Source organism: Triturus cristatus, chromosome 12 (assembly GCF_964204655.1).
Source record: "Triturus cristatus chromosome 12, aTriCri1.1, whole genome shotgun sequence".
NCBI lineage: Eukaryota > Metazoa > Chordata > Amphibia > Caudata > Salamandridae > Triturus > Triturus cristatus.
The window spans coordinates 819,606,144-819,619,538 of record NC_140595.1 but is presented as its reverse complement, the minus strand read 5'-3'; the positions used below and the strand labels follow the sequence as shown (position 1 = coordinate 819,619,538).

Genomic DNA, 13,395 nt, shown 5'->3' with positions numbered 1-13,395 from the left:
GGACTTAGCTGTACTCTTTGCCAAACGAGGTATTACTAGAAGGTGGAAATCCCCAAGGTCCCCTACAATACTCAGTTGCAAAGAGGAAGAAGAAAGCTGGGGTCTGGCAGAGAGTGTGGCGATCCGTAGAGAGGAGAAAGAGGCTTAAGAAAGGAACCAATCGCAATGAGCTGGGATCAATCATTGGAAACCTTCAAAGCATTTGATACTCTTCAGGTATAGGACGCCATATAAGGCAGCCTATTCTATTCCATTACCAAGCCCGACCCAAAGAGCAGATATCACCCTTATATTCTAGTATGGGCGGTCGCTAGGTTCGGGGCTTCTATTATTTCCAGCTACCTTCTGTATATGTGGACTCCCGATATCTAGAATTTATTCACACCCTATCAGTGCGCTTAACTCTGGTCCTAGGCCAATTCTATCTTAATCGGAACAGATATGAGGTTGTGGTGGCTCATCAGCAGGGGTGGGGAGTTCATAAAATGTATACTACTGACTAGATGATTGTCCAGGAAATTGTATAATTGTTACACAACATGACGTGAAGAGGTGCTCTGTTAAGATGACAACCATTCAACTGGGTACCCGGAGGGCTGGGACCGCAATTGTAATACAAGGTTACGATGTGTCATGTTTGTTTGTGAACGCTGTCATCATATTACACATGTGTATGAAAAATCTATGTTGAAATTAATATTTACACATTTCTTTCACCTACGTTGGTATTGGAGAAAATAAATACAGTTTGTTTTAAAAAAACACAAAACAGCCCTTTCATTCTAAAGAATTTTGAGGATTCAGCACACAATTCAGTTCCAGCCTTACTTGATATTTCACTTTTCCATTAAGTGTAGCTGGAAGTTAGATATTTTCTCTCTATGACTTTAAACCTTTCGACTCCCTGCTTCAATTTTGAAGTTGGCCAAAGCGTACTTTTTCCAATTCCTTTTCATCAGTGTGACTTGTGTGAGCGCTTAGATGCCCTTGCTTTCATTTGCCTACTGACTTATGATTATAATTGTACAAAAGGGCTTTTTTTGACCTGGTCACCCACACGTTTTGCCTGGTATTCGATGAAATTTAGACAGAAAGTGCACTGGGTTCCTGCTATCCAGGTCCCCAGTGCCAGTACTCTTTCCCTAAAACTGTACAATTGTTCCTCCAATTCCTTTAGCACCCCTGTAAGTCCCTAGTAAACGGCACCCCAGGTACCAAGGGCAAGGGCACTAAAAAGGGCAGCATGGATTGTGCCACCCTAAGGGACCCACTCGGCTAACTCATGCAGAGAGCCATTGCAGGCCGTGTGTCTTGGCGAAGACAACAGTGAAAACACGACATGGCACACATCCCTGTGCGTCCTGCCTGCAGACTCTGCAAGCAGTATATAAAAGTCCCCCATACAGCAGACCTTACAGCCCAAAGGCAGGGTGCATTGTACTACATGTGTGGACATATCTGCATGTGCAGAAATGCCCCTGTGCTGGCCAGTCCACTTACTGCCAGTGCAAGTGACCAGGGAAGCCACTTTGAATATATGTGCTGGACACTGGTGAAAACAAGTTCCCCAGCTACATGATGGCTTCACTGAATGTTTCCTATCAAACATCTTGTATTAATAAACCCACACTGATTCCAGTGATGGATTTTTTAAAACATGCACCTTAGAGGTGGCCCCTGAAAATCTACCAACTACTAGTGTGTTGGCTGACTGGTCCTGACCGGCCTGACACCACAGATGAGTTTCTGACCCCCAGGGGAGAGAGCCCACGCTCTCAGGGGTATCGGGAACCAAGCCTCCTCCGGTCGAGGAGGATGACCTGTAAATTAGCATTCCAAGACAGGGAGCTTCAAAGAGCTTTGGAATGCTCTGGCTTCCCTCAGAGGTGATGCCACCCCCTCTGACCAGGGTCCATTTGGTGCCTGGACAGATGGGAAAATTAGTAGTCAGAGAGGCGTGTTCACCCTCAGGCTAGTTCCAACCCTAAGGTGGGCCACCTAATGTGAACACAAAATTTAAAAGTCTGCCATCTTAGGAACTCTGGAATACGGTTATGCCCACTTCCCACAAGAAGTGGGCATAACCGTGTAAAGTTAGTATTTAGGGAAGCCCCTGGCATCTGAAAATCAGATCCTGCCAACCTGAAAAAAGAAGAAGACAAACGTTGAAGAGTCGCAAGAACAGAAGACCAGCAACTGACTTGGCGCCAACCCTGCCGGCCTGTCTGCTGTCCTCGACAATTGTGCCAAACTCGACTTGTCATGCAGCTGCCTGTGCCTCCAAATGCCTGGGACGACTTCCAGACTTTACCCTAGATCCAGGAACTCCAGTGGAGAAGCGGAGCTGCTCCCCTGAATCCTGCAGGCACCCCAGAAGAGCCGGACCGCCAAAAACCTGACACCGGTATGCACCACTGCATGCGTGCCCCCTAGCCTTGAAGTGGGCCAATGGTGCCAATGGGGTCTCCAGACCCTCCAGAGTGGAAACCCATTTTGTGTTTGCCAACTGTGTACTTCCTGACCCCCTGTACAGTAAGTGACTCCGGTGACAAAAACCCGACGCCTCAAAACACCTCTGCAACTGGCCGCCCCGGCCCAAGGAGAAGACGACCAAAGGTGTCCCAATGCCCTGAGTATCATGAGACCTGAGCCCCCTTGTTGGTTAAGACCGACTGGTCCCCCAGTCCCAGTTTGCAGCCTCTTTCTAACTGGACCATTCCCTATTTACGTGAATGGGACACCCAACGCCGTAACACACCTCTGCAACCGGCCACCCGAGGTGACCTGTTGGTGCTGCCTTGGACCTTGCCCCATGCTTACCTTAAGTCCAGGAGATTGGTCCTGTAAGTCGCAGTAAAGTACCTGTATGCAGTATATGTCATTTTACAACTCTAAATATTTCTAACTTGAAACATACTTTCCTGATCGAAATGATTTTGGTCCCTAGGTATATATAAAGATACAAGCTATTTTTATAAATTGGTGTGGATCTCCTAATTGAGTCGTGTATCATTTAATCACTGTGTGTATGCAGCAAATGTCTAACACTCCTCTCTGATAAGCCTAAGGCCGCTCGACCACACTACCCCCTAGAAGAGCACCTTGGATTGCTAGAACAAGCCCCTGTCCACTCATAAGGGATACCCGGACTCTTTGTATAGTATACCTCTTTTTAGTATACTATATAAAGAGCCGGCTTCCTACAATAATTAAACGGGCCTGGGCCACCAAATTCATGGGTCCTTCTAGGAAATGGGCCCTTCTGGATATGGGGCAACCAGTTCATGGGCCGTCTACTTCTTTTGCCTTCTGGTTCATAGGACAATTGTTTCCGGGACCCCTCTGGGCCATAAGCCACTCTTCTTCATGGCAAGTCTGAGCCACGGCCAATCTAGTGTAGGTCCACTGAGTTCTTGGGCCCAATAGAACTTAAGGCATCTGATCATGGGCACTTCAGACAAAGGCCTCTATGGTTCAGGGGCCACCTGTGTGCACAGATCATTCTAGGTTTTGATCCATTGCAGTCCCTGTACTCTCCAGCTATTCAGCTCCATAGGCTGCTTCTGTTCGGAGCCTACACCCATCCATTTTTGAGAAATGGACCCTTTGGAAATATGGACAACTTTGGTATGTATGTCCCTCTGGTCTATGGGATATTCCTGTCTCAGGGCCTCTCCACTCCACGGCTCACCTCTGTCCATGGAACACACTAAGCCACCACAATTCATAGCTGAAAGAACTTTACCTCTCTGGTTGACCTTACCCTGAGGGTCTTTAATGAATCCACAACTGGTGGGCTTAGAAGCATCTTGTATGATGAGTGGGTCACAAGGTGTGGTGAGCCCTCCATTATGCGTACACCTGTAGAAAAGACGCAACACCGAGAAATAAAATCATTTGAGAATCAAGCAAAGACAAAGCTGGGATATTCATCTCAGAAAAGACAAGGGATTAACCTATCTACTGGGAATAATGGAAATGTGCTAACAGACTAATGCCTCTGTAGAGCAGATAAATGTAGTGACAGCATCACATGCATCATGACTGGTGTCCCTCAAGTGGTATAGATTCTGCATCAGCCTCACCAGCCTTACAGAGACACAATCATTTGGGGGGAAAGTGAGAAGATTCCTTGTTGGAGACAGTGTGTGTTTGCAGATATGTATTATGATTCTGACACCAGTGTGGATTTTAATTTTGGAGTTCGAGTGTAAATGCAGGATATGATTTTATACATGCACACACATCAATGTCAGAGGTGGAGATGGACTGTACATGGGGGTTGACTGCACACTGGAATTACTCATACATTAGTGATTTTCTAGATGGAGCAACAATACATTGTACAGAAGAGATATAATTGACTGAATGTATGCAATAAACTATTGATTGTGCCTGTGTGTCACTCCTTTTGTCCTTGGAGTTGGCAATTGTACATCACTGGTACTTTTGTGGTCTAATAGTAGGCAGTTTGTCTGCTGCTGCCATTTTTATTGCAAGACCGCAGACAGATGGTATGTGATGATGCTATGGGATGGGACAGTTGGAAAGTTTATGGTTGGGCTAATGGCTTTGGGTGGTTGGTGGGAGACTCTATGGTTGGGTTAAGGGTGTGGGCTTGTGGGGGTCATTGGTGTGGGATTAAAAATAGCGGTCCATCGAGGAGTTACTGGGGTGGAAATGTTGAGAGATGGGCACCCTCTGCTTTTAGCATGGGTTTTATAGGAGTTGTATATCACAAAAAAGAAAGAAGGGGACCTGAGAGCTAATTAAGGTCCAGTGTCCATGCTCCCTTATAACAACATGTAAACCCATAAAGGACACTGTTCCTATGGCCAGGTGCAAAAAGTCACCCATGCCCAAAAAGGAGAGAGAAGAGTGAAAGGAAATCCTAGGTGAAGGACCCACTCAGCTAAATGAAAGACAACTCTATGTCCTCTGTTGCCCTCACACACCCCATAGGATGTCATGCTTCATCATCGGGCAGTGCTCCTTGTAGGGCCGGCGCTGCAATTCCCTACAGGCCCCCCGAAGGGTCACTTTATCGGAGATCTTTTAAGGACTGCCGGATGATGCGTGCGGGTGTGTGGGTCCTCTGTGAATGGTGAAAATAGTGTGTATAATGATGTGAGAGATTAATAAAGGGTCATCATGCAGCCGGTGTGAAACCGATGTACCCTTAGCAGAGTCTAACTGCTAAATATAATGTTCCCCTTGTGGCATACTATGCCCGGGTGTTGTTGGTCATAGGTCGACATGTTTTGCGCCTCTATCGCCATAAGGGTCGTTTGCGCTTCTTCAGGACCAGAACTAGAATTAAGGTGCACGTGAAACAAAGAAATAAAATACCCTCCATATGGATCAGGGCAGAAACTTGTATACCCTCACTGTGGTTACAGCGTAACGATGAAAGCCGCTCCTGATCAATACCCTTCATTTTGATCAGGGCAGTAACTTGTATACCCTCACTGTGGTTACAGCGTAATGATGAAAGCCGCTCCTGATCAATACCACAGATTTGTATACTCCTTAACTCCGCGGTAGGTTCTCTGGTGCCGGGTGCTGCTGCTGAAAATCCATCCTTTCACACAAGTGGTCCCAGAGAGGCGCTCTCTAACTGCTGGTGTTGGCGTTTAGAGGACCCACTCCCCACACACCCGCACACATCATCCGGCAGTCCTTAAAAGATCTCCGATAAAGTGACCCTTCGAGGGGCCCGTAGGGAATTGCAGCGCCGGCCCTACGAGGAGCACTGCCCGATGATGAAGCATGACACCTTTCGGGGTGTGTGAGGGCAACAGAGGACATAAGAGTGGTATCCCATTTAGCTGAGTGGGTCCTTCACCTAGGATTACCTTTCACTCTTCTCTCTCCTTTTTTCTTTTTGGGCATGGGTGACTTTTATAGGAGTTGATCATTGTGGCATTGTTGTCGTGGGATAGTGCACGGCCTATTGCTGTGGAGTTGGTGAGAGCTCTTCATTGGTCTCAATGGGTGATTTTCCCATTGCAGGAGTGATGGTGGGGGGCTGGTGGGAGACAATACTGGTGGAGATCCTGGCTTTGGATTGGTGTGAGCTGTCCATGAGGGGACTGTTGGGAGTATCACTGATGGGAGTTGTTTATGGTGGGGCGGTTAACATGGATTTATGGATGGAGGTTGTTCATTGTGACACTGTCAGAATGGGGTAGATGGAATGTGTCCATGTTGGAGATACTGCTGTGCGACTGGGGACAGTTGTATTTTGTGGGGTGGGTGTGGGACCGAGGGGGGTTGTATGTGATGAGTTACTGCCTTAACAGGAGCCATTGGTGTGAAGTATATGGGGGTTTCTACGCTGAGCTACTGGCATGCAATCAATGGGAATTGTCCATGATGGGAACATTGGCACAGGAATGCCAGACGCTGCCTCTGGTGGGGGGTTATTGATGTGAGGTTGATGGGAGCTGTCTCCAGTGGGGTTCGATGGAAATGCCCATTAGCGTAACCCTGGGTGCAGTCTATGGGTGTGACTACTAGCTGTAATTCCCATCAGCAGGGTTGACCGGGCAAGGACAGTACTTACTCAGGAGTTTCCTCCACCACCCAGCTCTGCCCCAGCTCTGTCACATCCTTTGCAGCACTGCCATCTGGTTTCAGGTTGTCGTCTGTGCTATTTCCATTGTAGTTGCCTGGTATGGGATGAAAAAAGCCCAGTTCATCAGTTAGAAACAGAAGGGAGAGGAATGGGAAAGGTTTTCAGCAGGCAGGATCTCAACTGGCTTGCAAGATTACTGCATTGTTTGCAAAGGGTCATCGTACTAAGCCCTGAGGAAGTATCCCTCAGTGACACAAGCCGTGTGAACACATCTCAGATACATACTCGGACATGTATGCTTGTCTAAACAATATGGGCTGATAATTAGGTACTTATTTACAAATTCATTTACCGGAGCTGCATTTATAACTTTTCTTTAGGATGTTCACCTGACATACCTCAAGGGACTATTGAAACTTCTATCCAATCCAGCAAATTCATTTTGGATTTCTTTGATTGGTCAATACATTTTGATGAATGAATGTACAGTATTGCACACTTATTCTCCTTATGCTTCAGAGCCTGCAGAGCTTCTGCTCCACAACAGACACCACAAAGATCTAATGAGTAACAGAAAACAGACTAACCAGATGCCATTAGCTCACATGATTCACCAATCCCAAAACCACAAGAGACTAATGCCATGAGAACTCATGTCTAATCATCCCACCCAATATTCCAGTCCCCATAAACTCATACACAATTCGACTGATTAAATACCTGCTAGGATCCTGACCTGTGATGTCCCATCACATCTTCCTACGGTCTTGGTAACTGTTAGCATTATGAAGGCAGTAATAACTCCCTTACAATTCAGATTAAACAATCAAGAATGACAAAGGGGTGGTGGACCTGGAGTCTGCCCACTCAGACAAAAGGCCACCATAAAATGTCAACAACAATGTGCATTTATTTGTCCAAATACTGTAGATCATCTCTCTGGAAAGGCCTCAGAGCCTCTATGGTCCCCGGTGGGTAAGTAAAGTGCCTTACCTCCGAGACCGCAGACCAAACCAGCATAGGAGGATGGCACCGAGACATCCACATGGTGATTGCCATCAAAACGCACCCAGAGCCCAAAGTCTGTCTCAAGCAAGACGAAGGTGCCACTCAGACGGATGGCGAGCTGGTCTCCAATCTGAACGGGTAGGTTGACTCTCTTGCCATTAAGCTGTTAAAAGAAAGAGACGGTCAAGGCCTGAGCTGATGTTTGAAAGAACCGAAGAGGGTTTTAAAGTATCTGGAATAGAGATTATGAGTTTTCTACTTGGTCATCTAGGACAGGTTGCCTCACCTATCCACGAGTGCATTCTACCCTAGCTGGTAAACTATTCTATCAGCAGCTATATTGAGCGAAACTCTCTTCAATTAGGGACTCTAGCACCAATAAGCGAATAACCCACAGCAAAGCGATACAACAAACCATATGAGCAATGGATTCTACCAAGGTCGCTGCACCACAGGGACTCGAGCTGCACCAGACTTGATACAAAACAAATCTGAAATACTTTTGGGGTTGCTTGTATCCCCTGTCCATTTTTGGGTCTGGGCCGATACTTATTTAGATTTGGTTGATATCTGTCTGCAATGGCCTATACGAGCAAACAAATTATGCATTTGAGCATGCTCTGAGGAATTATGAGGGACTGACATTAATTCAAGCATTTCTTCCTACCCATTATTTTTGTGCTGCTAGTGTGCAACATTACATTGTTGGTAAACACTCAGTCTGATGGTGCACATGGCTGACGGCAGAGCAATCCACTTTTGTACCCCCCTTGAATGTGCCCCCGAAAACATCTTCCTTTTGGAGTTGAATCTTTCTATAGGCCCATGTTGAAGGTTTAACTCTGATTGAGGAGAGTCAATGACACACAATACCACAAGAGCTGTGCAGACCTTTTTCCCCGCCAGCTGAGTTATGTGAAATTCAGAAGGCATGAACAAGACTAGTTTTCGTGAGGAGAAATATTTTCTGCTAGACTGTTTTCTTTCCGTCAAAAGCAAAATTGTGTAGGAATTTTGCCCAACTCTTTCAACTTTACCATCAGTGCTAAGTCAATAAAGGTGGCCAAGTTTTTGATAAACTTCACAAAGTGGGCAAAAGCAAGTTGGCCCAACTTCACACATCTCAAGTATCCTTAATAAACACTAAGGTAAAATGACTTAGGGGCATATGCATCAACCAAACTAATACCGATTCCTTAATAGCGAAAAATAAGGAATCGCCATTAAGGAATCGGTAATTGGCATGCATCAACAGATTCGGTAAAATTTAGCGATTCCTTAAAAATCGCTAAATTTACCGATTCCTTAATAGCGGGGCACGCAAACGGCCCCACTAGCAAATAGCGAGTTCGGTAATACCGATTTGGCTAATAGCGAGTTCGGTAATACCGAATTAGCAATTACCGAATCGGTAATAGCGAAATCGCAAATTGCCGCGTCGCACCGGGAACAGGCTGATGACATCACCAACCAGGAAATACTGCTGCCCCACCCACATAGCCTCGACAGAGGAGCAGACAGGAGCTGGAAAGAAGGACAGGCTGTGCAGAGTGAGGCCACACAGATTCTGCCAGTCACAGCACACATCCATCATGTCGCAGGAAGTGCCATCCAGCGCTGAATCTGCACGCAAGCGCAAGAAGAAGTTTTCAGACAGGGAGCTGGAGTACCTCATCGAGGGAGTGGCCAGCAAACACGACCGCCTCTTTGGCAAGCTGTCCCTCAAGGTGCCTGAGACTGAGAAGCGGCGCATCTGGCAGCGCATCCGTGAGAGGATCAATGCGGTTGGCGTCACTAGCCGCAGCATCGACGATCTCAAAAAACGGTGGTATGACCTCCGGAAGCGCGCAAAAGAGAGGATTGCTGAGAGGCTCCGGGAGGCAAGAAGGACTGGAGGCGGAACAAGCACTGCACCATCCAACACAGCCCTGGAGGACCTTGTGGAAGGGACGATAGAGCGGGAAGCCGTCGTGGGGGTGATCCAGATGGACACGTCCGGCGCAGCCACAAGTGCCCAAGGTAAGATGCATGCCTGTGCCACACCCAGCATAGCGTAAATCCATACCCATGCCCCCAGCCCAATCTCACTGTGTCTGCAGCTCTGGCACAGACAGTTCCACACATGACACTACTGCATCTTGGGAGTTGTAGTCTAGTCAGCCCAGAGTGCAGGCACAGGCGTAAATCCTCACACAACACATATGTTGTACATGGCTGTAGACTGTTCATTTGTTGGACCACAGAGGGACATTGATGGGTACAACACTATGTAGGTGTAATCATCCCACTAATCATGCACTGTTTCACACACAGATGCATCACCTGGGGACTCTGACGACAGCGACCAGCTGATCATCTCTGAGACACCCGTGGAGTCAGACCAGGAGACTGTGCAGGATGCGCACGCACCGCCAACACCTGCCACCCCACCAGCACCACCTCCACCAGCGCCACAATCATCGGCACCAGCACCAGTGCCACAAGCCAAGGCACCTGCGCCACAAGCCAAGGCACCACCACCTGCGCCACAAGCAACGGCACCAGCAAGCCAGCCTGCAGCCAGTGCAGCCACAATACCGCAGAGGCACAGGCACCAAGTTGCGCCCTTGCAGGAGATGGCAACCCCCCCCCCTCAATTGGCACCCACGCAGCGCACATCCACACCACCTGCTGCACCACATGGAGGCTCAAGATATGCACGGCGTCACAGGGCCCGTCGCAGTTCCGTCTCCTCAGCTGACCAGGATGTCCCAACAACCTCTGCAATTGAGGAGAGGATGCTGCGCACACAGAACCTGCAGGGAAGACATGTGGCTAGCATCAGCTGCAACATCGTGCGCCTAGCGAGGGAGATGCGCGCCATGACTGCAGCAGTCACCGACATGGGCTCCGCGGTCAGGGACATGGGCACGGCGGTCAGGGACCAGACCACTGCGGTTGCTGATGGCAATGCTCAGCTCAGGGAGGAGGTACGTGAGCTCACCCGTGCCATCAGGGAGGGCCATGAGTCCCAGAGGAGGAGTAACCGGCAGCTAATGTTGCGTTCTGCCGCCGCTACCAAGGCCATACAACGGCACAGCAACTGCACCGCTGTGTTGGCACGCCGCACAGTCTCCCTGCAGGTGGACCTTGGGCACTTCTGCGGTGATGTTGCCAAGTCACTGAGACACATCACCACTGCTGTGGAACAACTTCAGAGCAGCACATGCAGTGCTGCAGCATTGGGAGGGGATGACACCAGTGAGGCTGCCTCCAGTGTCAGCAGCGTGTCACTGGCAGAGGCCAGCACCAGGCGCCGAAGTTCGCGTGCCTCCACGGGGACAGGCCGTGGTGAGGGTATGGATGCACCTGAGCGGAGGCTTGGTGTACGTGGCAAGCGGCACTAGAAAGTTGTACATGCTGCAGGTCCATGGTGGAGCAACCATGGCCATCCAATTATTCTGTTTGCACAGGCCTGACTTTAAGGAACCTTTTATTTACATTTATGCAATCGGAGCATGATTCACAATGCTAGTTCTGTTGCACAATCCTCAGTGCTACTGTGCATTAAACAGTTGCACCCAACACCAACTTGTAATGTCTCATTTTACCCAGGGTCAAAAATGATTTTGCGTTATGTCTGTCCGCCTCCTATGGCCCTCTGCTGTGTTTGGGATGTGTGCCGGTCGTCGTTGGGCGGGTGGTTGGTCAGCCTGGGGGTCGTCATCCCTGTCCACCTCCATGGGTATCCCCCTTCTGGTGGCAATGTTGTGCAGCATTGCACATACAGCAATTATTCGACAGCATGTGTCTGGTTGGTATAGCATTGCGCCGCCAGTCTTGTGGAGGATACGGAAGCGGCTCTTGAGAATCCCAAAAGTCCGCTCTATCACATTCCTCGTGCTGATGTGTGCAGCGTTGTAGCGATGTTCCTGCGGGGTTGCTGGATTTAGGTATGGGGTTAGTATGTATTCCCGCAGGGCGTAAGCACTGTCACCTAGAAGACAGAAGCATAGACTTAGCATTGGTGATGAACATACATGTGTGGTGTTGGTGTAGGGAAGCGTAGTTCTACTTACCTAACAGGAGTCCCTCTCCAAATTCGCCATTGAGTAGTCGCCTGTGCATTCCACTGTTGCGGAAGATGTATGAGTCGTGTGTGCTCCCTGGGAATTGTGCCACTAGGTCCGTTATGATGTTGTTGGCATCGCACACAACCTGCACGTTGATCGAGTGGTATGACTTGCGGTTCCTGAAAAGGTACTCATTTGCTGACGGAGGGCATATGGGGATATGCGTGCAGTCGATGCATCCAATCACATGTGGAAATTGTGCCACCTGGTAGAATGCCTGTTTAGTGCGGTCCAACTGCTGTGGGGTTGTGGGGAAGCTGATGTGTCTGTGGAGCATTGTCAGCATGGCATCTAGGAATTTTTGGAAGAAGCGTGACAGTGCGCTTTGCGAAACACCTCCAGCAACCGCAATTACCCCCTGGAAACTCCCAGAGGCCAGTAGGTGCAGGCTGCATAGTACCTGAACGTGCGCAGGGATAGCATTTGTCCGGTGGGTCTGGTGCTGCAGTAATGGTTCCAGGTCTGCAATCAGGCGCATGATCATAGCGCGATTGAGGCGATATTTCTGGTACACCTCGTCCTCATTCTGGCCGAGCAGGGTTATGCGCAGTCTGAACACTCTCTCCTGTACCCTTCTCCTGCGCTGTCCTGCTGCATTGATCCGCATCCTCCTTGCAAGCACGTAGAGGGCAGCCATTTTGGGGGAGCCAACAGGGTCTCCTGGGCCAAATTTAAGGGTTTAGTGATTGCCTCAATCATTTGCACATGTAGGTTTTTTTTTTTTTTTTTTTTTTTTTTTTTGACTTTACCTCCAGGTTTTGATTCCCCTTATTTAGCTCTGGCAAAATAGCGATTTTTGGGATTTTCGGAATTAGCGAGTTTTCTTGCATTGGGGTGCGATTCTTTATTTGCTATTGGCAATTTCCGGGAGCTAATAGTGATTTCGGTAATTGCGGATTCGGTATTTAGCGATTCGGTAAATTAGCATTTTTGGTATTAGCGATTCGGTATGTTCGAGGTTATTTATTTAGCGATTCGTTATTTGCTCGGGTTTTGGGTTGATGCATTGGGATTGGGTATTTTTAACACAATACCGGGAGCTATTACCGAATCGGTATTTTACCGACTGGATTTTGGCTTGATGCATAAGGGTGTTAGTTGTATAAATCAGACAGCTCTGTCAACGTACACCTCATAGAGTAGTGATGGCGGGCATACCCAACTTAGGTCCAGGAGGGCTGATCCATTTCTTATTTTCAGGACATCAACATAAAATACATTTACAGTTGATCAATCTGATATAGATGGGAATCCTGAACATCTGTCAATAATCCCTCCACCCCCAAGACCTAAGTTCTACTCTCCATGCTTTTGGGTAGCTTCAGGCTCTCTGTCACTGCCTGTAGGGGGTTATTAAAACTGTTCAGCCTGGGAGCATATTGTGCAAAAATAGCCATCCATTCTTGATAATACTCTATGGTTAAGGCGAGGCATGGGATGCAAAGTAAGAATCAGCATGTGATTGGCTGAGCCACTCAGAATCAATCACAAGCAATGGAACAGGTGAGTTTGGCCCAACATCAGAGAGCGTCAGGTTTCTAAAATGTATAGTCATGTATGCAGGACCCGGTACTCTCTAGGCAGGACTGTCCTGGTTCACAGTGCTTGGCTCTGGGCACTTTTAATAGGATACTGTGTTTGAAATTTTCAATCCCTCCCGCACTACACAAGTTGCTATCAAAGAGTCCACACAACAGT

At 48.2% G+C, this 13,395-nt stretch overlaps 1 protein-coding gene across 1 annotated transcript in view; it reads right to left on the bottom strand.

Annotated features, from left to right (window-relative positions):
- LOC146782980 (IgGFc-binding protein-like) overlaps nt 1-13,395 on the bottom strand; it is a 334,560-nt gene that overhangs the window by 84,587 nt on the left and 236,578 nt on the right. The window contains exons 71-73 of the mRNA XM_085639314.1: nt 7,571-7,748; nt 6,566-6,671; nt 3,764-3,861 (exon numbers count right to left, since the gene is read on the bottom strand). Of these exons, the coding sequence (XP_085495440.1) occupies nt 3,764-3,861; nt 6,566-6,671; nt 7,571-7,748 (382 nt within the window). The remainder of the gene's footprint in view (nt 1-3,763; nt 3,862-6,565; nt 6,672-7,570; nt 7,749-13,395) is intronic.